General features: G+C 32.0%; 1 protein-coding gene across 1 annotated transcript; it reads right to left on the reverse strand.

Annotated features, from left to right (window-relative positions):
* Window positions 1–24,081: 24,081 nt before the first annotated feature.
* LOC136225703 (protein IRX15-LIKE-like) lies at window positions 24,082–25,362 on the reverse strand. Its single transcript, XM_066013815.1, has one exon. The coding sequence runs from the start codon at window positions 25,175–25,177 to the stop codon at window positions 24,206–24,208; it is 972 nt and encodes a 323-aa protein (XP_065869887.1). The 5' UTR covers window positions 25,178–25,362; the 3' UTR covers window positions 24,082–24,205.
* Window positions 25,363–25,578: the final 216 nt, after the last annotated feature.

Consider the following 25,578-nt stretch of genomic DNA (forward strand, 5'->3'; position numbering starts at 1 on the left):
GATCTGGAGAAAGCCTATGACCGTTTAAATTGGAGTTTTCTTCTTGATAGCTTAAAGAGAGCTGGGATCCCGGACAACTGGAGGAGATTGATTGCAGATTGTATTTCTTCCCCTGTTTTCCAAGTTGTGATCAATGGAGATATGTCTGATGAGTTCTCCCCCTCCAGGAGAATCCGTCAAGGTGATCCTATGAGCCCTTTCCTTTTTGTAATTGCTATGGAAAGGTTGTCTCACCTGATCCAAGAGGCTGTGAGCAAGGGGATTTTACATCCTGTGGCCATCAACAAGTTCTGCCCTCCTATCACCCATCTGTTCTTTGCTGATGATATTATGTTATTTGTGGAAGGGAATGAGGAGCAGATTGGTGTGGTTATGGAGATTCTTAATTGTTTCTGCGCCGCTTCTGGCCAGAAAATCAATGTCCATAAGTCTCGAATGCTTTGCTCCAAGAACATGGATATAAGTGTGTGCAAGAGACTTAGTGATGTCTCTGGTATTCCTCTTACTCTTTCCTTGGGAAAATATCTTGGGGTCCCGATCCATAGCGACAGAGTTTCTAAAGCCTCTTTTAAAGAGACTTTGGATAGAGCTAATGGATTGTGCGCTAATTGGAAAGCTAATTCTCTGTCCATGGCAGGCCACCTCACCTTAATCCAGTCGGTCAACTGTGCGACTCCCAATCATATCATGCAAGCTTGTAGGCTGCCTGAGCCTGTTCTCAATGAGCTAGATAAAATCAACCGGTGTTTCCTTTAGGGAGAGTCTGGAGGAGGGAAGAAGATTCATCTTGTCCCTTGGAAGGAGGTCTTCCAGCCTAAAAGCGTTGGGGGTTTTGGTATCAGACAAGCTAAAGATAACAACAAAGTATTGCTTATGAAGCTTCTCTGGAGAATGTGGCAATGCCCCTCCTCTCTTTGGGTTCGTCTGCGCTGTGGTAAGTACCGAAGAGATAAAAATTTTGAAGGCCCTAAGGAGAGAGTTGCCAACTGTTCCTTCCTCTAGAAAGGGCTTAGTGTTGTGTTTGCCGAGTTCTGCTCAGGGGTTGGCCTTGAGGTGGGTAATGGCAAGTCCATCAGTTTATGGAATGATATCTGGGTTGGAGATAAACCGCTTTTAGAAGTTTGTAGCCTCCCCCCGCCTATGTCTTTCCGCAATTGGAGGATTGCTGATGTGGTTGACTCTGAAGGAGACTGGATTTGGTCGAAATTTGAAACCTTCCTGAGTCTAGATACTCTCCTTAGAATTAAGGGAGTGAAGATTAGCAATCATGAGGATGACAAGGATAGGCATTGCTGGGCTCTGTCCAGAAATGGAGTTTATTCGTGCAAATCGGCCTTTGAAGCTTTCACCCTCAACAGGTCTGACTCTCTCTCTTTTTCTTGGAAGGCCATTTGGGCCCTTAAAGTCCCTTACCGTATTAGGAGCTTCCTGTGGTTGGGAGTTAAGGACAGGTTGCTTACGAATTCGGATAGGCACAGACGGCATTTGGTGGACTCGGGAGCTTGCAGTAGATGCAGAGGCCATGAGGAAACTGTTTGCCATGCTCTTAGGGACTGCTCTAAGAGTAAAGAGGTTTGGAAGGAGATTCTCCCTCCCCATATTCTTCCTTCCTTCCTTTCCCATGCTGCGCATGACTGGTTCTCTGATGGGGTTTGTGGGAAACTTTTGACTAACTTGGAGCATGGTGACATTTTCTTTGCGATCATCTGTCACCAAATTTGGAAGTGGAGGAACGAGGAGCTTTTTGGTGTTAAAAAGATGTTTATTCCTAACTTACCTGAGTTTTTCTCGAAAAAACTCTCTGTTATTACTGAGAGCTATAAAGGGGATTCCCTTGCTAGATCCACCCAGAGTAGAGATGTCCACCTTGTCAGTTGGAGCAGGCCTAATGATGGGGTGGTTAAATTGAATACGGATGGTTCCTGCCTCAATAATGAAAAGATTGCTGCCGGTGGGGTTCTCAGAGATTCGGGGGGCGCCTGGCTGTCTGGGTTTACCCAGAATCTGGGGATAGGCTCCTCCTTTTCTGTTGAGCTTTGGGGTATTCTCGCTGGCATCAAGCTTGCCAAAAATCTGGGTGTAAGGAGGTTAGCTGTGGAGTCCGATAACTTGGAAGCCATCAACATGATTTCTGAGAATCATGCTATTTGTTTCAGTAGCCGTAATCTTATTAAAGTGATCAAACGGATTTCCTCGTACTTTGAGTCCTTAAGTTTCAGCCACATCTTTCGAGAGCAAAACAGGGTTGCGGATCGCTTGGCGGCAGCTGGGCATGAGGGGATGCTTGGTGTTTCTACCCTTTCTGTTCCTCCTACCTTTCTTTCTTCTCTTCTGTTAGAGGATAAGATTGGGGTTAGCTTTTCTAGGCTGATCCCAGGTTAGGTGTTTTGTTGTTGTGTTTTCCTTTCCTGTTTCTACCAAAAAAAAAAATTATAAAACATTTTTTTTGTACTCATAGGACAAGTTGTTGGAAAATATTAATTAAAAAATATTATTATTTGAATCTTTTCAAATTCTCAAATGTTGAACATAATGATTCTAATTAATAGAATTAATTTCACATATTAATTATAAAACGTTTTTTTACAGAGTGGACTTAATACTTCATTAAGAAAAAATAAATTTTTTAATTAATGGGTAAAAAATATTTCCACGCTCCTCTTTATATGCTTATATCTTGACATTCTCTCTTATTTTCGGAAAAAAAAACGAGAGGAATATAGTTGTCTCCTAATTTTCATTTTTGTTTTCTATTCTTTTATTTGTTTTTCTTGCTTACAAAATCCAAGAATATATAATTATTAGAAAATATTAATGAAATCAAATAAGTGATATTTGCGAGCATGACTGATATTCTATACAGTGAAAGAATGAAGAACAAATTGATTGAATGTCTTGATGAGAGAAAATAAATGAAAATAGGAGAAATCATCACCTTAAGCTGATTCAATTGGATATATTGGGTTATTGTAGCAAAATGAATAATTGAATTCGAATACTCGGTGATCATGAAATTCCATCAAACAAGATGATTATCATCAAGATGAATTTATGACTAATTCTTATGAATTATTTTTTTTATATGTAACATATTGAATTAATAAAGTTTCTTCATATGCAGCATTAGAAAAGTATTGATTGTAATAGTTTATAGCATAATATATTGATGTTGCTTCCATTTTAATATAGATTGTAATTCTTTTGTATCGTAGATATAATATTTAATTTTAATTGTAGTTTAATTTGATTTTTGTTTAACATATATTGTAATTATTTTGTATCGTAAATATAATATTTAATTTTAATTGTAGTTTAATTCAATTTTTGGTTTTTTATTATATCTAATATATTTCTTAATTAATTTTCTCTTTTATTATTATTATTTCATAGAATTCCAAAATATGAAAATGTATTAAAATTACTAAAAAGTACAAATCACTGAATTTTATAAAAATAAACAAATCATTCACCTTTAATTAAAATTCTATAAAAAATTAATCAATTGTTTTTAAAATTAATTTAATTTGAATTATCAATAAAATATATATATATATTAATTTCAAATATACATAATATAAAAAAATTTCATAGCATGATATAGAATTACTTAAAAGTAAATATGTCAATTTATTTATTTATCTAAATTATATAAAAGTTTCGTATCCCGTGCATCGCACGGGTTTTTGACTAGTAAATATTCATTGGTGATGCTTAATCCAAAAAATAAAATAAAATTAAGGGTAACAATTTATTAGTCCTATATTATAATCTAAAAGTTTTCGTATTTTCAATAATACATTATTAACTTTTACTTTTGTTATATTGAACAGTGTACAATAAGTAAAAGGCAAATCATTAATTTAAATGGATAAAAACATTAAATTGGTGAAGAAATAAAATGTTCCTATTTAATTAATCATGTTAGTTAGTATCCCGAAATCCTTTGTTGATAACTTAAATGGGAAGGCTATGGGCGTCAATAAAATGAATATGAAAAAACCTAAGGGTAATCAGAAAATAAACCAAAATTCCTTGGATATTTGGGATAAAATGGGGCCTGTTGGGACCTCTTCAAGGCTCTCAAGAGCCCCGAACAAGTATCTGGTCTAGGGTGTGGGGCCTGTGGTCAGTAGTCTGCCTTTTTGATGGATTTGTTTGTGTGGAATGTTAGAGGAGCGGCTAGCAAGGCTACTCGTATCCATGTTAAAGACTTAGTTAAACAATTTAACCCTTCTTGTTTTGCTTTGATGGAAACCAAGATCAGTGGAAGTAAAGCTGATGAAGTGGTTAGAAAGTTTAGAAATTGGAATTCTGTCAGATCGGAGGCTACTGGTCGGGCTGGTGGGATTTGGTTGTTCTGGAAGCCAGATCGTGTTAAGATTGACATTATCAGTATGGATAAACAATTTATTCATAACAAGTTAGTTTATCCTGGTAATAAACCCTTTTTTATTACCCTTGTTTATGCTGACCCTATCATAACCAATCGAAAAAGGTTGTGGGAGGTTCTATATAATATGAGTACGAGTATTGTGGATGCTTAGTTTGTGGCTGGGGATTTTAATGATATTAGTCTTATGAGTGACCAAAGAGGTGGTGGGAACCACTATGTGAACCGGTGTCTCAACCATAAGCAGAGTATGGATCTGTGTGGGCTTTCGGATCTGGGAGCTGCAGGTCATAGATTTACTTGGAAACGTAATAGCACGTTTGTTCGTTTAGATAAAGTTTATGCTAATATTGAGACTATTGGTAGATTTCCTGAAGCAAATGTGCTTAATCTCCCTTTTTGTCACTCGGATCACTGTCCTATTTTAGTCAGAATTATTAGAAGTCATCGCCCTAAAAGGGGACAGACCTTTTAGGTACCAGGTGGCCTGGGAATCTCACCCTGAGTTTAAAAACTTTGTTCAAGATAATTGGCAGCCTCACTCTAATGTCTTACGTGCTGCTGAGGGGTTTAGGAGAAATGTGGTGGGATGGAACAAAAACATCTTTGGCCATATTATCAGAAGAAAGAATAAACTTTTAAATAGAATCGAAGGTATTCAACGTAATTTGGAGATTAGATTTGATCATAGTCTGAATGGGCTTCTTAGATCCCTCCAGAAAGAATTTGAAGCTGTTCTGAGGCAGGAGGAGTTACTTTGGTTTCAGAAATCTAGAAAGGCTTGGATTAAAGATGGAGATCGTAATACCAGATTTTTTCACCTTTCTACTATTATTAGAAGGCAGAGGAACCGGATTGATGCTATTAAAGATCCGAATGGTGATTGGGTTTATGAAGATGAGGATATTCGTCATTTGGCCCTGAATTTTTATAAAGACTTATTCAAAGAGGAGAGTATGGATCTGGATAAAGCTTTTTCTAGGACTACGTTCCCCAGGTTGAGTAGTGATATGATTTTGGAAGCTTTCCATCCTATTGACCAGAAAGAGATTGATCGGGCTTTCTCGAGTATTGGTGCTACTAAAGCCCCTGGGATTGATGGTCTTCCTGCAGGTTTTTACCATAAACATTGGGATACTGTAAAGGAAGGTATTTATAGTTTTATTAAGGGGGTTTTCTCTGGTTCCGAGGATATTAGGCTTGTGAATAAAACTCTCATTGTCTTGATTCCTAAAGTGGAGAAACCGTCCTCCTTTTTACAAATGAGGCCTATTAGTCTTTGTAATGTGTTGTACAAAGCTATCACCAAAATTGTGGCTAGTAGACTCCGGAGTATTCTTCCAGATATTATTAGTCAGAATCAAGGCAGCTTCGTTCCTGGGAGACAGATGATGGACAATGTTGTTGTTGCCCAGGAGATGGTTCATTCTATGAAAATTAAGAAGGGTATGAGGGGTATTGTGGCTCTTAAGCTTGATTTGGAGAAAGCTTATGACCGCCTTAACTGGAGCTTTCTTATTGATTGTCTGGAGAGAGCCGGTATTCCGGATAATTGGAAGAGGTTAATCGAGGTCTGCATTTCTTCTCCAGTTTTTCAAGTTTTAATTAATGGAGATATGTCGGAGGAGTTCGCTCCTTCCCGGGGTATCCGTCAAGGGGATCCTATGAGCCCTTTCTTATTTGTTATTGCTATGGAAAGGTTATCTCACCTTATCCAAGAGGCTGTGGGCAATGGGAATTTCCATCCTGTTTCCATCAACACGTTCTGTCCTTCGATTACTCATTTGTTCTTCGCAGATGATGTTATGATCTTTGTGGAAGGGAATGAGGAGCAAATTGGTGTGGTGATGGATATCCTAAACTGTTTCTGCGCTGCTTCTGGCCAAAAGCTTAATATCCAAAAATCCCGATTGTTGTGTTCCAAAAACATGAGTCATGGAGTCTGTAAAAGGCTAAGTGAGATTTCTGGCATCCCTTTGACCAAGTCTTTGGGCAAGTATCTGAGGGTTCCCCTCCATAGTGACAGAGTCTCCAAAGCCTCATTTAAAGAGACTCTTGACAAAACTAATGGTAGATGTGCCAGTTGGAAAGCTAAAACTCTTTCTCTTGCGGGTCGTCTTACCTTGATTCAGTTTGTCAATTGTGCAGTCCCTAATCATATTATGCAAGCCTGTAAATTGCCTGAGCCGGTTCTTAATGATCTGGACAAAATCAATCGGCGTTTCCTATGTTGGGACTCTACGGAGGGGAAAAAGATCCACCTTGTTCCTTGGAAGGAGGTTTGTCAACCTAAAGATCTGGGAGGCCTGGGGATAAGACATGCCAAGGACAATAACAAAGTGTTACTTATGAAGCTCATGTGGAGAATGTGGCAATTCCCTTCATCTCTTTGGGTTCGTCTTTTTTGTGGAAAATATAGAAAAGATAGGATTTTTGGGGGTCCCAAGGAGAGAGTGGTTAATTGCTCATTTCTTTGGAAAGGCCTGAGCACTGTGTTTTTAGAGTTCTGCTCTGGGATAGGGTGGGCTGTGGGCAATGGGAAGGATATTAGTTTCTGGCATGACATCTGGATTGGTGATAAACCCTTATTGGAAGTTTATATTTCCCAACCGCCTGCTAATATTCGAAATTGGAGGATTGCTGATGTGGTGGATTCTGAAGGGGATTGGATCTGGTCTAAATTTGACTCTTTCTTTAGCCTGGATACTCTCTTGAGAATTAGAGGTGTTAAGATTAGTAACAAGGAGGAAGATAGGGATAGTCATTGTTGGGCGCTGACAAACAATGGGGCTTATACCTGCAAATCTGCCTTTGAGGCTTTCAATCAAAATTTGGCGGGCCCTCATTCTGATGTTTGGAAACTCATTTGGGCTTTCAAAGTGCCCTACCGCATTAGGAGCTTTCTGTGGCTTGGGGTTAAAGGTAGGTTGCTAACTAATTCAGAGAGGAATAGACGGCATTTGGTGGATTCGGGGGCTTGTAGCAGATGCAGAGGGAATGTTGAATCTATTTGCCATGCTCTTAGGGATTGTACTGGGAGTAAGGAGGTGTGGAAGAGAGTTATCCCGCCTCACCTACTGTCTTCTTTCCTGGCCCACTCTGATCTTGATTGGTTTGTTGATGGAGTTAGTGGGAAGTTGTTGGCTAACCTGGAGCATGGTGATATCTTCTTTGCGATTATCTGTCACCAGATTTGGAATTGGAAAAATGAGGAGATTTTTGGAAAGAAATCGGTTATTATTCCTAATTTGGTTGAGTTTTTCTCTAAAAAGTTAGATAACATTACTGATAGCTTCAAAGGAGATTCCCTTGCTAGGTCTATCTAGAAAAAGACTGTCCACCTCTTGGGCTGGGATAGGCCTAGAGAAGGGATGGTGAAATTAAATACAGATGGTTCTTGCACTAAGGATGGTAAAATTGCGGCAGGAGGTGTTATGAGGGATGAGGGGGGTGTGTGGGTTTCTGGGTTTACTCAGAACCTGGGTTTGGGTTCGTCCTTTTCGGCTGAACTTTTGGGGATTTTTACTGGCCTTAGACTTACCATGAGCCTCGGTGTGAAGCAGTTGCTAGTTGAATCTGATAATCTCGAAGCTATCAATATGATCTCCGTTAATAAAGCTAGTGGTGTTAGTAGCCATAATTTAGTCAAAGGCATTAGAAGATTTTGTTCTTCCTTTGATTATATCAATTTCAGCCATGTCTTTAGAGAGCAGAACAGAGTTGCGGATCGTTTGGCGGGTGCTGGTCATGGGTGTATGTTGGGTGTCACAACCCTCCCTTCTCCTCCTGATTATCTTTCTTCTCTTCTTTTGGAAGATGGGGTGGGGGTTAGCTTCCTTAGGCTAATCCCGGGTTAGGCTTTTTTCTCTTTGTTTTTTTCTTTCCTGTTCCTACCAAAAAAAAAAAAAATTAATCATGTTAGCCGTTTTGCCCATATTTACTAGGATAAGTTACATGTTAGTCATGATTAAACTAACTATTTACAACTATCTAATATTTGTAAAGAATTTTTTAAAATGTCAAATATTTCAAAAGTAAAAATGTTTTTAGCATCAAATAAAATCTGTGAAACTGTCTATATGACAAAAAGTAGAATAAAAATTTCAAATCTGATTTTAAACGTAATTTCCTCTCTTTACTACATATTTTACAAACTTTTAATATAAATAGTTAAATACATGAATATCATAATTAAGTATAAAATTACAACTAAGTCATATCACCAAACCTAATTCTTAATATATCATTATTTTCTATATATTATGATTTTGCACCATAATTTAAAAATTCTAGACTCCAATTCATAAATTATAAATCTTAGAAAATATATTCTAGACTTCTAATTTATAAATTCTAATCCTTAAAATGTATTAAAAGTACTGATTTTACTAGTTTGATATAATTCAAAACTATGACTTGACATAGTTGTAAATAGTTTTTAAAAGATGGATTTCTGTGTAATTTTTCCTAAATCTTTATGGGTTGGACCGGACCCAATCTGACCAGGCCCAATTCAAAATTATATCTAAGCTAAAAGTCCAAATAAATCTGTTTGTGTCTCCGTTTTTAGGGAAAATTACACAGAAATTCATCTTTTAAAAACTATTTACAATTATGTCAAGTCATAATTTTGGATTATGTCAAACTAGTAAAATCAGTACTTTTAATATATTTTAATAATTAGAATTTATAAATTAGATGTCTAGAATATATTTCCTAGGGTTTATGATTTATGAATTTGAGTCTAAATTTTTTAAATTATAGTGCAAAATCATAATATATAGAGAATAATGATATATTAAGAATTAAGTTTAATGATATGACTTAATTGTAATTTTGTGCTTAATTATGATATTCATGTATTTGACCCCTGTTTTTATCCGAGAGCAGCCCATTACACCTAAAGTTTTGGGAAACTTACATAGAAATCCATTTTTTTTAAATTAATTGTAATAATAATTTTATTTAGTTGTAATTTTATATTTAATTATAATTTTTATATGTAAAAAGCGAGAAAGATTTTAATTTTGAACATCCAAGAAAACTAATAAAAATAAAAAGTCACAAAAAATAAAAATAGCAAAGAGAAAAAAAATAATGATAGAATCTACTTGAATAGATTTATGAAATTAATATCAAAAGCCTCCATTAATACTTTTTTGCTCTTTTAAATTAGGTTTGAGAATAAACTTTTTAATTGATTTAAGATCAAAATCAACATTAATTCGTATTACATACTTCGGTAAAAGAATACAAATCTTCTTGCAACTATGAGATTTTAAGCGAACTTCCTTATGCAATTTATTTTCCAAATTATCATAATCATCGTAGCAATTGTCAAATTAATGAATACTATAAGCAATAGAAGGAATAACTGACCTCAAATCTAAGAAAATATCATAGTATTACACATTTTCCATTTTTTTTTTCTCAATTTTAATCTATAAAATGAAGAATTGTCAAAGATCTATCTATAAATTTCATCTTATTCTTTGAACGCAATGCTCTCTCAAACTCCCTACTCCAAAAGTGATAGTTGTTTCTATTGAGAAGTTGAGCAACTAGCATTATGCTAGGTTTTTTTTTTTCCATAAGGAGGGTAAAAACACAAGGAAACAACAAAAACAAACCAAAACTATTGAGTACCCATGCTACGTAAGGACCGACCAATGGTAAGGATATCATAGAGGCCTACATGAGGCATATCACATTCTTGATGGTGACCCAAAGAGCACGAACCTATGAAATTCATCATCCAATCAGCATTCTGATTTCCTTTTCGAAATGAATGGTCAAAGCAAAGCTCCCAGTCGTGATCACGTAATTCCTGACACCGCAATAAGAGCCAAGTCGAAGGGTGATATCTACCAATCTTCCCAGTTATCAAACTCAAAAGTGTCTTCGAATCCAGTTCCACCTGAATCTTCCTGAACCTCTTGTCCCAAGCCAGAGTCAAACCGAAGAAAAGCCCTCAAAGTTCCGTTAACACTGTCGTGCACACACTACAAACCCACCTATCCAGTTACCATGTTCATCTCGGATTAATCCATCTGCAGAAGCCTGTCCCGGCTAGCTCCGTCTGTACCTCAATCCAAAACTCCATGTTAAGTAAATTATAGATGAAGAAAAGTCTCAAGAGAAAATCTAACTTATTGGTCAACTACCTAAAACTCTTGCTTTGTAAAATGTTATAATGCTAAAATTATTCATCAAATTAAAAATTATTCATCAAATTATTTTCCCGGTTATGAATCTTGTCATCTACGCTTCACATGTGCACTATTTTATCACTCGTTAATAACAGATCACAAACATATAATTAGATGTGAATTTTTTTAAAATAAATAAATAAATATACTGTCTTTTGTACGAGTTGGACAAAAAAATTCAAATATTTCGCCAAATTTATAAATATTAATCTCTAATTCTATTATTAAATCACAGAAAATATGAAATATTTTTTAGAACCAACTGATATGCAATTTTTACAGAATAAGGAATAAAATATATGTGTTTTATTATAATGTCTGAAATTAACCCAACTTGCGAATGTTAGGGATAAAATTGTTTTTGGCTGCCAATGTTAGAAGTAAAATTGCATCATTTTAGACGTTAGGGGTAAAATTGCTCCTGAGTGGTAACGTTAGAGGTATTTTTTACATCTTATCCCTTATATTTTTAGTTTGAGTGAAAGACTAGGAACATGAAGAAAAAGAATATATCCAACATCTCAATTAGGAGAACCTCTACTGTGCATGCAATTGATCCAACCAATGAAAAAAAAGAAGAACACGGCCTCATTGAGAGATGGTTGGTGTAAAGAAAGAAAGTGCATAATTATCATGTTTCTATTGGCAAGATCCAATATATTGAGACCAAAGTAGAATTTCTCCTCAAGTAGGTTGACACTCCTGATACTCCTCCGAGCAAATCTTATAAATTTGTATTCATATCATGAATACAGATAAGATATAAGGGATAAGGTGCAAAAATACCCCTAAAGTTTACACTTAGGAGCAATTTTACCCCTAACATCTAAAATATGGTAATTTTACTCTTAACGTTGGCATCCAAGAGTAATTTTACCCTTAACATCGACAAGGTAGGTCAATTTGAGAAATTCTTCATCAAATTGTTTTTCGGTCATGAATCTTGTCATCTAAACTTCACATATGCACTATTTTATCACTTATTAGTAACAGATCAAAACAAGCATATGATTACATGTGAACAAATTAAAAAAATATAATGTATTTGTTACGAGTTAGACAAAAAAAATCAAATATTTCACCAAACTAAAAAATATTAATCTTCAATTTTGTTGTTAAATCACAAAAAAAAAATGAAATCTTTTTTTAGAATCAACTTACATGCAATTGGTGCAGAATAAGAAACGAAATATCTTTGTTTTATAATAATGTCTAAAATTGACTCAACTTGCCAACATTAGGGGTAAAATTGCTCTTGGCTGCTAACGTGGAGATAAAATTGTATCATTTTAGACATTAAGAATAAAATTACTCCTGTCTGTAAACGTTAGAAGTGTTTTTACACTTTATCCCTAAACATAATTAATCGAGCCATGTAAATATCAGCTTCTAATTAATTGTGGACTATATCAAACTTTTTCTCTTAAAAAATGGATTGGTATAAACAGGTACGGTAGTAGCGTTCATCTGGACCCTGAATAACCAAATCAATTTGGTCATTCAATATTAGATTTAGGCTTATTAAATCTATATTTTAGAATGCTTTCAATCTCCACTGTAGGATTTAAATGAATTTAAATCTAACGGTAAATGACCAAATTCATTTGGTCATTCAGAATCCAAATGAACGCTACCGTAAACAAGCAAACAAAGAAGATAGATAATTAATGATTTCCAAATAAATTTAATTTGCTAACTTTTTCTCAACTCTTTCTAGATATGCAAATTTGGTTTTTAACATGATGCTGGTGAATGATCTTTCACTAAACTTTATTCTCTTTTAAGGTTGTAAAAAACGTTAGGCACTAATCAGATGGATATGGCTTTCGAAGATTAGTCGGGATTTAATCGGATTTATATTTTTATTTATTAATTACCAAATTGTTATATAAATTCAATTAAAATATATATTATACTATCTAAAAATAATAATATAGAATGATTTAATATAGAAAAATAAGTATATTTATAACATATATTTTTAAAAAATGGAAAAATATCAATATTTCAACAAAAATATAATTGAAACACCTCAAACAAATAAAATATGATGTTTACAAGTAATATAGTTTACCAAAAGCTATGAAATAATGTCCTTAAAGTCTTAAAGCATGCATACGATAAAAATAAGTAGAAAACCCAATTAAACCAAAATATCCGAAAATAATGAACAAAATTCACGAATAACCATGCGACAATGTTAAAAAATGAATCATAATAAAGCAATAATAATAATAACACATTTGTTCATCGTCACTTACGGTCTAGAAAAAATTGTCTAGGGAACAAAAAAACGCTCATAGTGACTAATTAGAGAAAATCGGAGCGAATTCTTGATTTTAAACGCCTAGGCGGGGCGGTCCAAACGGTCTTGTTTTCCAACAGTTATGTTTTATAGGATAAGCTCTAAATTTCCCATTATCCACGTGTACATTTATCCTAACGTATAAAATAATAGAATTTTATTTTTAACATTTCAAGCAAGAGAATTTATACGTTTATGAAATAAAAAATTTGAATAGATTAATTTACAGTTATTTGACTCGTTATTAATTTTCACACCGTACTTTCTAAACATCAATAACTAAGTTTATCATATACAAGTTAATCATAACTTTTTTTTTATCTAAATAGTTTACTTTGACACAATTATAAACAATCAGTCAAAATACATGAAACTGATTCAATTTATCGACAAACGTATTTGGAAGGTTCGTTATGAAAGTCGAATAACGACCAAAATCAATTTGTTCAAATTTCTGTTAGATAAAATTGATATTAGTTGGACACATTAAGAATAAAAATTACCACATAAATAAATTTACATTTTCAAAAAATGATAAATGTAAATTTATACTTTATCTCAAAATAAAATAAGGATAATATGCAAAAAATATTCTTAACGTTGACAGTCAAAAGCAATTTTATTATTAACATTTAAAATGGTCTAATTTTACCTATAATATTGGCAGTAAAAAGAAACAAATTTACCCCTAACTTGACAAATTGGTTCAATTTTGAGAAATAATTTATCAAACTGTCTTTTGGTAATGAATTTTGTTATCTACAGTTTACATGTACATAATAATAGATTACAAACATATAAATATATGTGATTTTTTTTCTAAATTTCAAAAGTTATACTGTTTTTTTTTTTTGTATGGGTTGAACAAAAAAATCAGAATATTTTATCGAATTTAAAAATATTAACTTCAAATTTTATTATTAAATCACAAAAAAATAACGTTTTATTAAGAACCAAATGATATGCAATTAATGTAAAATAAGTAATATATATATATATATATATATATGGGGGATGGATCAAGTGAGAACCTCCTCTTAGATGAGGACACTTCCTTATGGTGAGAACACTCAAAACTACGTCGTTTTGAGTAGGAAAATTTTAAAAAAAAACACTGTTGCTTAAGGGGTTCAAACTTGAGACTCAGCATTTACACTTCACATTGCTTACCACTGAGCCAATTGCTTTTTTTAGGTATTATGTCTCGCGCTGCTTAATATACCACTGCCCTTTTAGCTTCTATTGTTTAATATTTGACGCATACATTTATTAATATTGATTAAATATGCATAATAATGAATTATTAATAGAAAAAAATGTGCATAATAATGACTTATTAATAATAAAAAAAATGTGCATAATAATGAATTATTAATAGAAAAAAATCCAAGAACATGCTCTAATTTCTTATTTATTTAATTCCTTTATATTTTTGAAATTTATGTTATATAAGAAAATATATTTTTTAAAACATACGTTAAAACATATATTTTAACTTTTAAAATACGAACTATGAAGTTTAGAACGTACGACATATTTTTTAGAACATACATTATGTTTTTTAGAACATGTGTTATGTTTTTTCAAACATGAGTTATAAATTACATCATAAAACAAATGAAAAAACGATCCAGATATCTACTGATTTTTTTAGAACAGTATACTTAATTTTTGAAATACAAACTATATATTTTTTAAAACAAACGTTAGAACATATATTTTAACTTTTAAAACACAAACTATGAAGTTTAGAACGTACGACATATTTTTTAGAATATACGTTATGTTTTTTAGAACATGTATTATGTTTTTTCGAACATGAGTTATAAATTATATTATAGAACAAATGAAAAAACGATCGAGATATCTACTGATTTTTTTAGAACATTATACTTAATTTTTGGAACACAAAATATAAACTTTAGAACATACGTTATGTTTTTTAGAACATACGTTATGTTATTTAGAATATGAGTTATAAATTATATTATAGAACAAATGTAAAAATGGTCCATATATTTACTATTTTTTTAAAACATTATACTTAATTTTTAGAACACAAATTATAAAGTTTAGAACATATGTAACAATATTTAGAACATCGTCCTTAACACTTTAAAACATAAATTATAAAAATATAGAGGAATTAAATAAATAAGAAATTAGAGCATATTCTTGGATTTTTTTTCTATTAATAATTCATTATTATGCACATTTAATCGATATTAATAAGTGAATGCATCAAATATTAAACAATAGAAGCTAAAAGGGCAATGGTATATTAAGCAGCGCGCGACATAATACACAAAAAAAACAATTCGCTTAGTGGTAAGTAGTGTGGAGTATAGATGTAGAGTCCCAAGTTTGATCCCTATAAGCAGCAGCGTTTTTTTTTAATTTTCCTACTAAAGGAGAGTTCTCACTTGATCCCTCCCATATATATATATATATATATACTCTTGTGAGAACCATTTTTTAGGTGAAGACACTTCCTTATGGTGAGAACACTCAAAACTACGTAGTTTTGAGTATAAAAATCAATTAAAATCAATAAAAAAAAAGGGTGTTGTTAAACCCAGCCCCAAATTCCCACCCCTAGCCCCATGAAATGATGAAAATACCCTTTCATGGGTTTTGGGGAGGAAAAAGCTATTTTTTTTTGCTCTCCCGACACGCGGGCGTGTGACTATCACGCCTCACCGTGTGATCGGGCGTGATAGCCCCACGCCTCACCGTGTGGTCGGGCGTGATCGCTACACGCCCGACCACACGGTGAGGCGTGATAGTCACACGCCCGTGTGTCGGGAGAGCAAAAAAAATAGCTAGTCTGCTATTGAATTAAATCCGTAAATACCTGTTACGTAAAAAAAATTAGTCCGTTGTTGAATTAAACCCGTAAAAAAATTAGTCCGCTAGTCCATATCTAGACGACGAGCAGGTGACGGGACGGATTTCTCCCCGATAGTAGGCCGCTCCGACTACAAAATTACACTAAATTAATCTAAAAATTTAACATATAAATTATAATCGAATTAATATCAAAATTTCATATATAAATTAAACCCCAAATTAATGTAAACATTTAACAATTTAATTAAAACGTAAATATAATTTTTTTTTTTTTAAAAAACATTTCAAAAAAACCCCTCGGGCGTATGAACATCACGCCCGAACCATAGGTCGGGCGTATGAACATCACGCCCGACCTATGGTGCGGGCGTATGAATATCACGCCCGACCTATGGTGCGGGCGTGATAGCCTCACACCCAAACCACAGGTCGGGCGTGATATTCATACGCCGGAACCGTAGGTCGACGCCCGACTGCGATTCCGACGTTTTTAAAAAATCACCCACAGATTCAATTTTTAACTTAAATAAAAAAAAACAAAAACGGTAAATCTTATTATTTTCGCTTTCCCTTTACGGTTGTTGTTACACTCCATGTTTTGGTTCACAAATTAATCCGGATTTGATCAAAGAGTGTGTAGGGTATTTGAGAGGTCTTGTGTTTTTTCAAATTTTGGGTAAAGGGTAGTTTGGTCTTTTTACGGGGCTAGGGGTGGGAATTCATGGCTGGGTTTAGTAATCCAATAAAAAAAACACTCACTGCTACTTGAGGGATTCGAACTTGGGCTCTCTTATTTACACTTCACCCTACTTACAACTAAAACAATTACTTCTCTTGTTCATTATATCACGCGCGCTGCTTAATATAACATTATACTAGTAGCTTCTATTGTTTAATATTTGACGCATGCACTTATTAATATCGATTAAATATGCATAATAATGAATTATTAATAGAAAAAAAAGAAACGTGCATAATAATGAATTATTAATAGAATGAAAAATGAGAAAAACAAAAAACACGAAAAACTTGAAAAAAATGCAATAAAAAAGACGAAAAACAAAAAAAATCATGATGGAAATATTTCATCACGTTTTTCGAGTTTTTCGTTTTTCGTATTTTCAAGTTTTAACGTTTTTTCCATTTTTAATGTTTTCTAGTTTTTTTTTTTGTTTTATCGTTTAATAAGAATTGTGCATAATAAGTATTAATAACAAAATGCAAGAGTTAGTCGTAATGAGGATTCATGTCTATTATTTATGTAATGCTCATTACATAAATTTATAAAGAAAACTTAAGTGATGTATTTGTGATGTATTTGTGATTCTAAAATCTAAGAACATGCTCTAATTTCTTATTTATTTAATTCCTTTATATTTTTGTAATTTATGTTATATAAGAAAATATATTTTTTTAAACATACGTTAGAACATATATTTTAACTTTTAAAACACGAACTATGAAGTTTAGAACGTACGACATATTTTTTAGAACATACGATATGTTTTTTAGAACATGTGTTATGTTTTTTCGAACATGAGTTATAAATTATATTATAGAACAAATGAAAAAACGATCCAGATATCTACTGATTTTTTTAGAACATTATACTTAATTTTTGGAACACAAACTATATATATTTTTAAAAAAACGTTAGAACATATATTTTAACTTTTAAAACACGAACTATGAAGTTTAGAACATACGGCATATTTTTTAGAACATAAGTTATGTTTTTTAGAACATGTGTTATGTTTTTTCGAACATGAGTTATAAATTATATTATAGAACAAATGAAAAATGATCGAGATATCTACTGATTTTTTTATAACATTATACTTAATTTTTGGAACACAAAATATAAACTTTAGAGCATACGTTATGTTTTTTAGAACATACGTTATGTTATTTAGAATATGAGTTATAAATTATATTATAGAACAAATGCAAAAATGGTCCATATATTTACTATTTTTTTTTAAACATTATGGAGTGTAAAATTAATCAAATGGTGAAAACACACAAAGTAAGGTTTACTTTGTCCAAAACAAAGTAAGCATAGCCTTTACCATGTAACAATATTTATAACATCGTCCTTAACATTTTAAAATATAAATTACAAAAATATAGTGGAATTAAATAAATAAGAAATTAGAACATGTCCTTGGATTTTTTTTCTATTAATAATTCATTATTATGCACATTTCTTTTGTTTCCTATTAATAATTTATTATTATGCATATTTAATCGATATTAATAAGTGCATGTATCAAATATTAAACAATAGAAGCAGCGCGCGGCATAATATACAAGAAAATCAATTGGCTTAGTGGTAAGTAGTGTGGAGTGTAATTGAGAAGTCTAAGGTTGGAACCCCCCTATAAGCAGTAGTGATTTTTTTTAATTTTCCTACTCAAAACTACGTAGTTTTGAGTGTTCTCACCATAAGGAAGTGTCCTCACCTAAAAAATGGTTCTCACAAGAGCTCTCCAATATATATATATATATATATTGTGTGTGTGTGTTTTAGAATGATTTCTGAAATTGATCAAACTTGCTAACGTTAGGTAGACCTATTCACGGGCTGGGCCGGACTTAATCGTTACATGTAATTACTTTGTCTAAGCGCAGTCTAATCCACCTATATTTACATCGGGCTCGTGTCAGGTTAGGTTTGACAATTAAAAGTAATTTCCACACCCAGTCCAACCACTCCATATAATATATTGATATTAATAATAATAATAAAAAAAATACTCCATCTATTCCACAATAGCTACCTTTTAAAATTATATCATTTTAGACGTTAAAAGCAACACTATTCCTAACAGTCAATGTTACGAACATTTTTACATCTTATCTTAATAAAATATTTTTTTTAGGCTTAATACATATGCAGTCCCTTTAACTTTCAAAAAGCCACCCAATTTACCCATTCTTTCTGACGTGACGCTTGGATTATTGCAACTTTGTATTTTGCCAGGTCAGCGCTACATCGGAAATGAATGGTAAATTGGATGGTTTTTTGAAAATTTAAAGGGTCAATAAATTGTTCCTTAAATTTAGGGGGTAAAATGAAAAAAAATGACAAATTCAGGAGATTGCATATGTATTAAATTTTTTTTTACTAAATTGAAACATGTTGTCAGGGATAGATTTGAGCTTTTATCTGTGGAAAAATCTTAATCTTATCCTATAATACTTGCTTTTATACTACTTTATATAAAAAAATTCAAAAATTAAATTCTGTAATTTTTCATCAATGTCATGTCACCGACACATTTCCAGTTTCTCGTCCTCTTTTTCTGCCATAACCAAAGCTTTTCGCACGTGCTTCACGTGACCAAGGACGAGATTACCAATTCGCTGGCGTAAAATCCTCCATCATCAATCCTACTGTTCTGATGATATTCTTATCTACACGCACCGTTTTATCCAATAGATGGGCGCGTAGTGATCCCTCAACTGGTATAGCGTGTTAGTAAAAGAATCAAGATAAGTGAATTGCTGAACTTACCGGCATACTATACTACCTCACCGACACGAATCCATTCTTTCTATTTGTGTGAAATTGATATTTTTGAGAGGTAGAATGTGTAAAAATATCCTAACATTTATGGTGAGGAATAATTTTTCTTTTAATATTTAAAATGGTATAATTTTATCTTTAACGTGAGTATTTAATAATAATTTTATTTCTAACGTTGTCAAGTTAGGTCAATTTCAGACATTATTATAAAACGTAAATATTTTGTTTTTTATTCTGCATCAAGTGCATACCAGTTTGTGTAAAAAAGAATTCATATTTTCTATGATTTAATAATATAATTGGAGATTAATATTTATAAATTCGGTAAAATATTTTGAATTTTTTTATCCAACTCGTACAATAGAAATTTTTAAGTTTCTTTTTAAAAAAACAATTCACGTCTATCATATGTTTATGATATGTTAATAATGAGTGATAAAATGACTTCACATATGAAGTGTAGATGACAAGTTTATGACTAAAAAGACAGTTTGATGAATTATTTCTTAAATTGACTCAATTTGACAACGTTAGGGTAAAATTACATCATTTTAGGCGTTATGAATAAAATTGCTTCTGACTATAAACGTTAGGAGTATTTTTACACCTTATCCCTTCTTGAAAAAGATTAGATACCAAAATATAAATCCATTATTAATTTGCCATTTGGTTCAAAATTAAGTTAATTATAAACTTTAGCTTTCAGTTTGGCATTTAAGATTAATGTCCATTTTATTTTATTTTTCGGAATTATTATTACCTATTAATTTAAAACGGAAGATAAAAAAAAGTGTTTTAAAATTTTTTAAAACAACTATTTTTAATAGAAAAATTATATCATTTTAAATAACAAATAGTGAACTAAGCAAATCCTAAATTTATCTACTATGACGTGAAGAGGTAAAGAAATAAGTGTAATGGAATCCGGTAGCTGAAATGCACATTGACAGAGGTGGTTCCGGACAACTAATGATGGATACATAATTGTTATATAGAAGGGACCAATTTTACAGCTCCGTGTGTGTGTATATATATATATATATATATATATATATATATATATATATATATATATATATATATATATATATATATATATATATAATTCACGATCTCTAACTTTAATATTTTGAAGATAAGGAAGCTGAAACCATCTCTAGTAATTCCGATAGCCATAAAGGCAAGAGCTTCCTCAAGCTCTCTTATCTTTGTTGCGCAATCAACTCTATCGGAAAGGAAAAAAATAGTAGAAAAAGAATCTAAGATAGTCAAATCGGGGGTTTCTACTTTAATTTGTTTTCCTATACGAATAAAACGAAGCAATTTTGTTCTTTAAAATTAATCTACAAGTTATAACTCAGGTAGTGATACATATTGAATTCGTGTAAATATATCTTCGGAGAGTGGTGAGGAGCCTTATTACGAATCCTCAAACTCGGTTATCTCAATAATAATACTTATATCAATTGTCGTCGTTAAAACTCACGTGGTTACATTTTTTTTGTAATTGTATGTTTGTGAGTTTTTTTTCCAATCAGGGACTGAGTTTTTTTTTTGTAACCAGAAAATGACTGAGTTTTTTTCACTTTGCTAAAAACAGTGATTAAAAAAAACCATTCGCGGCCTTAAAATTGAAAAATTCTAAAAAATTGTTACTATATTCTAAACAACTTTAGTTCTTCAACTTTTTAACTTTAAAGTCATTTATATGTTGTTTAGTGAGAAGAGAGAAAGTGAATGATTAGAGACATAAAAATCTGAAAAATGATAAATTCAGAAAATAAAAAAATGTGGTTCCATAATAAATGTAATACTGAACAACTTCAATTCACACATATTTTCATTTTGAAATCGTTAATAGTGATTGTTAGTCTCTGTTCTTTATTACTTAATTTCAGTATCAATCAGTTCAGTTCAGTTCAGTTCAGTAGCATTCAATTCAAGTCAGTTTTTTTCAGTGATAAAGAACAAAACTTTAGAGTGTCAAACTAAAACATCATTATTTTTAACGAAACGAAAAACTAAAGCCCCGTTTGAAACAAAAAAACAAAACAAAAAAAAACCCACCAACATACCATTCATAAAGAAAATGAACCACATAAGATTTTTTTTTCTTCTTAAATTGACCCAATGGTGTTGAGACTTTATACTAGTGTTATTATAGACTAATTTAATACAGGCAAAAAGTATTGCTAGGTTATAATCTTTCAGTTTTTAGTTCATTAAGTCATTGATATTTTATTTGAATATATTAAGTGTTTGATCATTTATTTTTAGTTTCATTAAGCCTTTGATGATCAAAAAAAGTAATTTTGAACATAAAATTCGATTAACCTACTATTATTTATTGCACCTGCATTCGAAATTTATATTTTTTCACTATTTAAAACCAGTTCTGGATGTGTAATGTGGCTATAAAAAATTGTAAAAATCTTAATTCAAACCGTAAAAAAATATTTTTTTAATAATTTCAAATACATATTAAGTTAATAACATCTTATTAACAGAATTACATATTCAAAACTTACTTATTTGGTCATCAAGAGTTTAATGAGACCAAAAATAAAAAAATCAGAGACTTAATGTATCTAATTAAGAGATCAATCACTTATTGAGTCAAAAAAAATAAAGGGTAATTAATTTATTAGTCTCTATATTTTGACAAAACACATTGTTTAGTCCCTGTATTTTCAAAAACACATGGTAAGGTCTCTAACTTTTTTCTCAGTGAACTGTTTAGTCATTCCGTCTATTTGTTAGATTTTTTACCGTTTATGAATTCGAAAATAACTAAATTACCCTTTACTATTTACCTTCAAATTTCAGAAGAGGAAATTTAGTTTAGAAGAAGAAACTATTTGTATGGAGAACAAGAAAAAAAAAGACCAAATTATTACGAATTTGAACGATTAAGAAGAAAATTAAGAAGAAAAACACTCAAAGTTGATTTCAGATGCAGTAGAGTTTAAAGGAAAGGAAAATAAAGGAAAAGAAGAATGCAAATCCAAATTGACTAACAGAATCTTCATGAGAGTCTAACGGCATGGACTAAACAGTTCACCGAGAAAAACGTTAGGAACTAAACAGTTCATCAAGAAAAAGATTAAAGACTTTACCGTGTGTTTTTAAAAATACAGAGACTAAATAATGTGTTTTATCAAAATATAAGGACTAATAAATTAATTAGCTAAAAATAAAATATCAGAAGCCTAAGGATGTTTTTTTTTTTTTTTTGGTTTTAATATAATATATACTAGTTTTTTTTTTTTAAATGTGACACATATGAATTGACACATATAAAAAAAAAATTATAAACATAATACACATGTTATGTTATTATAAACAATTGACATATTACCTAAAATTGATTTTGAAACAAACTAATTTCTAGAAGCCAAAGTTAGCATTAAAAAATGGCAATTTCATGTTGCTTTTTTGCATATTTGTGTCGTTTTGAAGTTGATTAATTAAAGCATAAAGCTCGCTATTCTAGATAATCACCTTGACTAATTCAAATTAAGGGGCTAATTATGAATATTCAATTCTTTTGTTAAAAAAACTTTTCCCACCTTTTCTTGCCAACCAAACAGGGAATTAGGACCTGAAAATAGGGATGCGTATCAGTTAGTATACAAAGACTAGCTATTTGGCTTTCTAAAATAATATAAAATATTAATTTAGTCAAATTTAGTTAGTCAAATTTATGTCTTGCTCCAATCATGCTAGGTATTTGACTCTCTATTTTATTATTTTATCATTAAAAATGATTAAATTAAAAAAATAAATAAAAAAAAGATACAAAAAGGAAAGAGAAAGAATGAATAAAAAATAGAAATAGCTAGCCAAAAGAGACTAGCCAAATTTAGCTAGTGAAAATGGCTAGCTATTTATTTTAGAGAACCATGTCACCTTATTGGAGTGGTCACTCTCTAAATGGCTAGCTAATTTGACAATTTAGAAAGCCATATCACCCTATTGGAGATGCTCTAACTGAATCAAAATATACACTATTTCAAAAACCGAACCGAATCCAATATAATTAGTAATCAAATATTATTAAACCAAAAAATTCAGTGCGATTCGATTACCAACTGCATAACCAAAACATTTATTTCTTGCTTCAAATTAAGGGTCTAATTATGACATTCAATTCTTTTGTTTAAAAAAAAATTCCCACCTTTTCTTGCTAACCAAACAGGAATTAGTACTTGAAAATAGGTGTGCGTATCGATTCGATTACTAACTTAACCGAACTGTCAATTAATCGAATCGAAATATATACTATTATAGAAACCGAACCAAATCCAATATATTTGATTACTGAATATTGTAAAACCAAAAAAAAAATTATTTCAATAACTGAAACATTTAAAATATTTAAAATTAAAAAAATCAAGAAAATATCCTACCAAAAAAAAAAATCAAGAAAATATACTTATTTATAAAAAAAAACATTATATCTCTTATAAATTTGAATTTTATTAAAGTTGAACATTGATTTAACATTTTCAAAATCTAATATATTTATACATATACTTCGGTTTATTAAATATAAAATAAGATTATAATTCTTTTATTTATATATAAACTCCAAATCAGTTTTGGTTAAACCGATTTTTTCTATGGAATAACAACTAATAACTAATTATCAAACCATGCTTAAAAGAAAACCAAACCAAATCAAACCAGAGCATCAAAATAACCGAATCAACTAAAAATTTCATTTTGGTTATCAGTTTCGCAATCCTTTACCAGTTATTTTGCTCAACACTACCGCAAAATATGATTTTTCGAAATCTACATTTGATCTTTTTCATCATTCCTAACTTTCGCAATCGGTTACATTTCTATACTTCGGAAAAAAAAGTTATATATATATATATAAAGTAATATAAAAAGTAATTAATGATCAACACAGTTTTTCAATCATCATCTGCCGATGATAAAGATTCGAACTTTGTCGTTGATAATTGTGTCGACGTCGAAGACGAAGAAGAACGAGTAGAATTTTTGCAGAATTCGGAACTATTAACTCCCTTTCTTTCCACAACAAAATGACCCAATGCATCCACCGCTTCCACCAAGTTCTCGTCGCACAAAAATTCCTCGCTAAAAATCCTCTCCACATCCCGATCAAATTCGTGGACGAAAACATGCGTTTCGCCGCCTATTTTCTTGCTTCTCGCCATTACCGCAGCCGTAAATATCGGCGACATCCTCCCTGGCGCCCCCGAGAAATACCCACGCGGCCCATCGATCAAAATCACATCCCAAGGAACTTCATATAGATGATTCGGCATATCGTTTATCCCGAGTTTACAATCGGAGAACAACAAATTCTGCACCGGCTTACACTCGTCTTTAACCTGATTTTTCGCGACGGACATTAGAGACGCCATTTCACTTACTTTCGTCGTGTATTGTATATCATACGCTTCAATTTCCGGGTGGTTCTTTTCAAAATTCGATACAAAATACTCGCTTTCGTCGAGGAAAATCGTCCGGCCATGGAAATTCAGCGATTTCCACAAAAGGGTTTCATGGGTTAAGCCGAAAACGAGGAAATTACAAGGGGAGGAGCAGCGGTGGAGCACGGTGGCGATTGAAGAAAGTTCACCGGAGGTCATATGGGGAGTGGTGGAGTTGGAATTTGAAGCATAATGGAGTAAGGCGTTAGAGATAGATAGTGGAAGGGCGGCGGCGGCAGCGGAGGAGGCGGTGAATGAGCCGGCGGCGATGGTGGTGGTTGGGATGGCGGAGGAAAAAAGAGTGAGAGTGAAAGCTAAAGTGAAGAAAGTGAGAATGAACAGTAACCAGATACGGTGGCCGGAGGCGGCGGAGGAAGCGGTGGTTTTATGGATAGAAGGGTGGAGAAGAATGAGTTTTGTGTTCATTTTTTGATTTTCAGACAGAATTTGAACTCTGAAAATAAAAAATGGAGTTGGGATTTAAGAAAGTTTGAAACTTGGGAGAGAGGGGAGAATCTACGGCGGAGATTGAGAAGAAAATGGGAATCTCAAGAAGAGAGGCGGTGATAGGGACGGCGGTGCAGCGGTGGGGCTATATATATACAGTGGTGGTGGGGGCAGGGAGGAATTGAAGTGGAGTTTCAAGTTTTTAACTTTGGGGAAAATAATATTTTAAGGTGTAAAGTATTATTTAATAAATTTATTTTTTGGTAAGAATTTAATAAATTTATTGCATATCATAATATGGAATATTTATATAAATATGATTTTGTTTTTGAATTTGAATTTTATATGGAAGAAACATAAATGTGTTACTATATAATTTT

Source organism: Euphorbia lathyris, chromosome 4 (assembly GCF_963576675.1).
Source record: "Euphorbia lathyris chromosome 4, ddEupLath1.1, whole genome shotgun sequence".
NCBI classification, from domain to species: domain Eukaryota; kingdom Viridiplantae; phylum Streptophyta; class Magnoliopsida; order Malpighiales; family Euphorbiaceae; genus Euphorbia; species Euphorbia lathyris.

What these genes read in the sequence shown, in the direction of transcription:
- LOC136225703 (XM_066013815.1), bottom strand. Translation starts at nt 25,177, where the DNA reads ATGAACACAAAACTCATTCTTCTCCACCCTTCTATCCATAAAACCACC.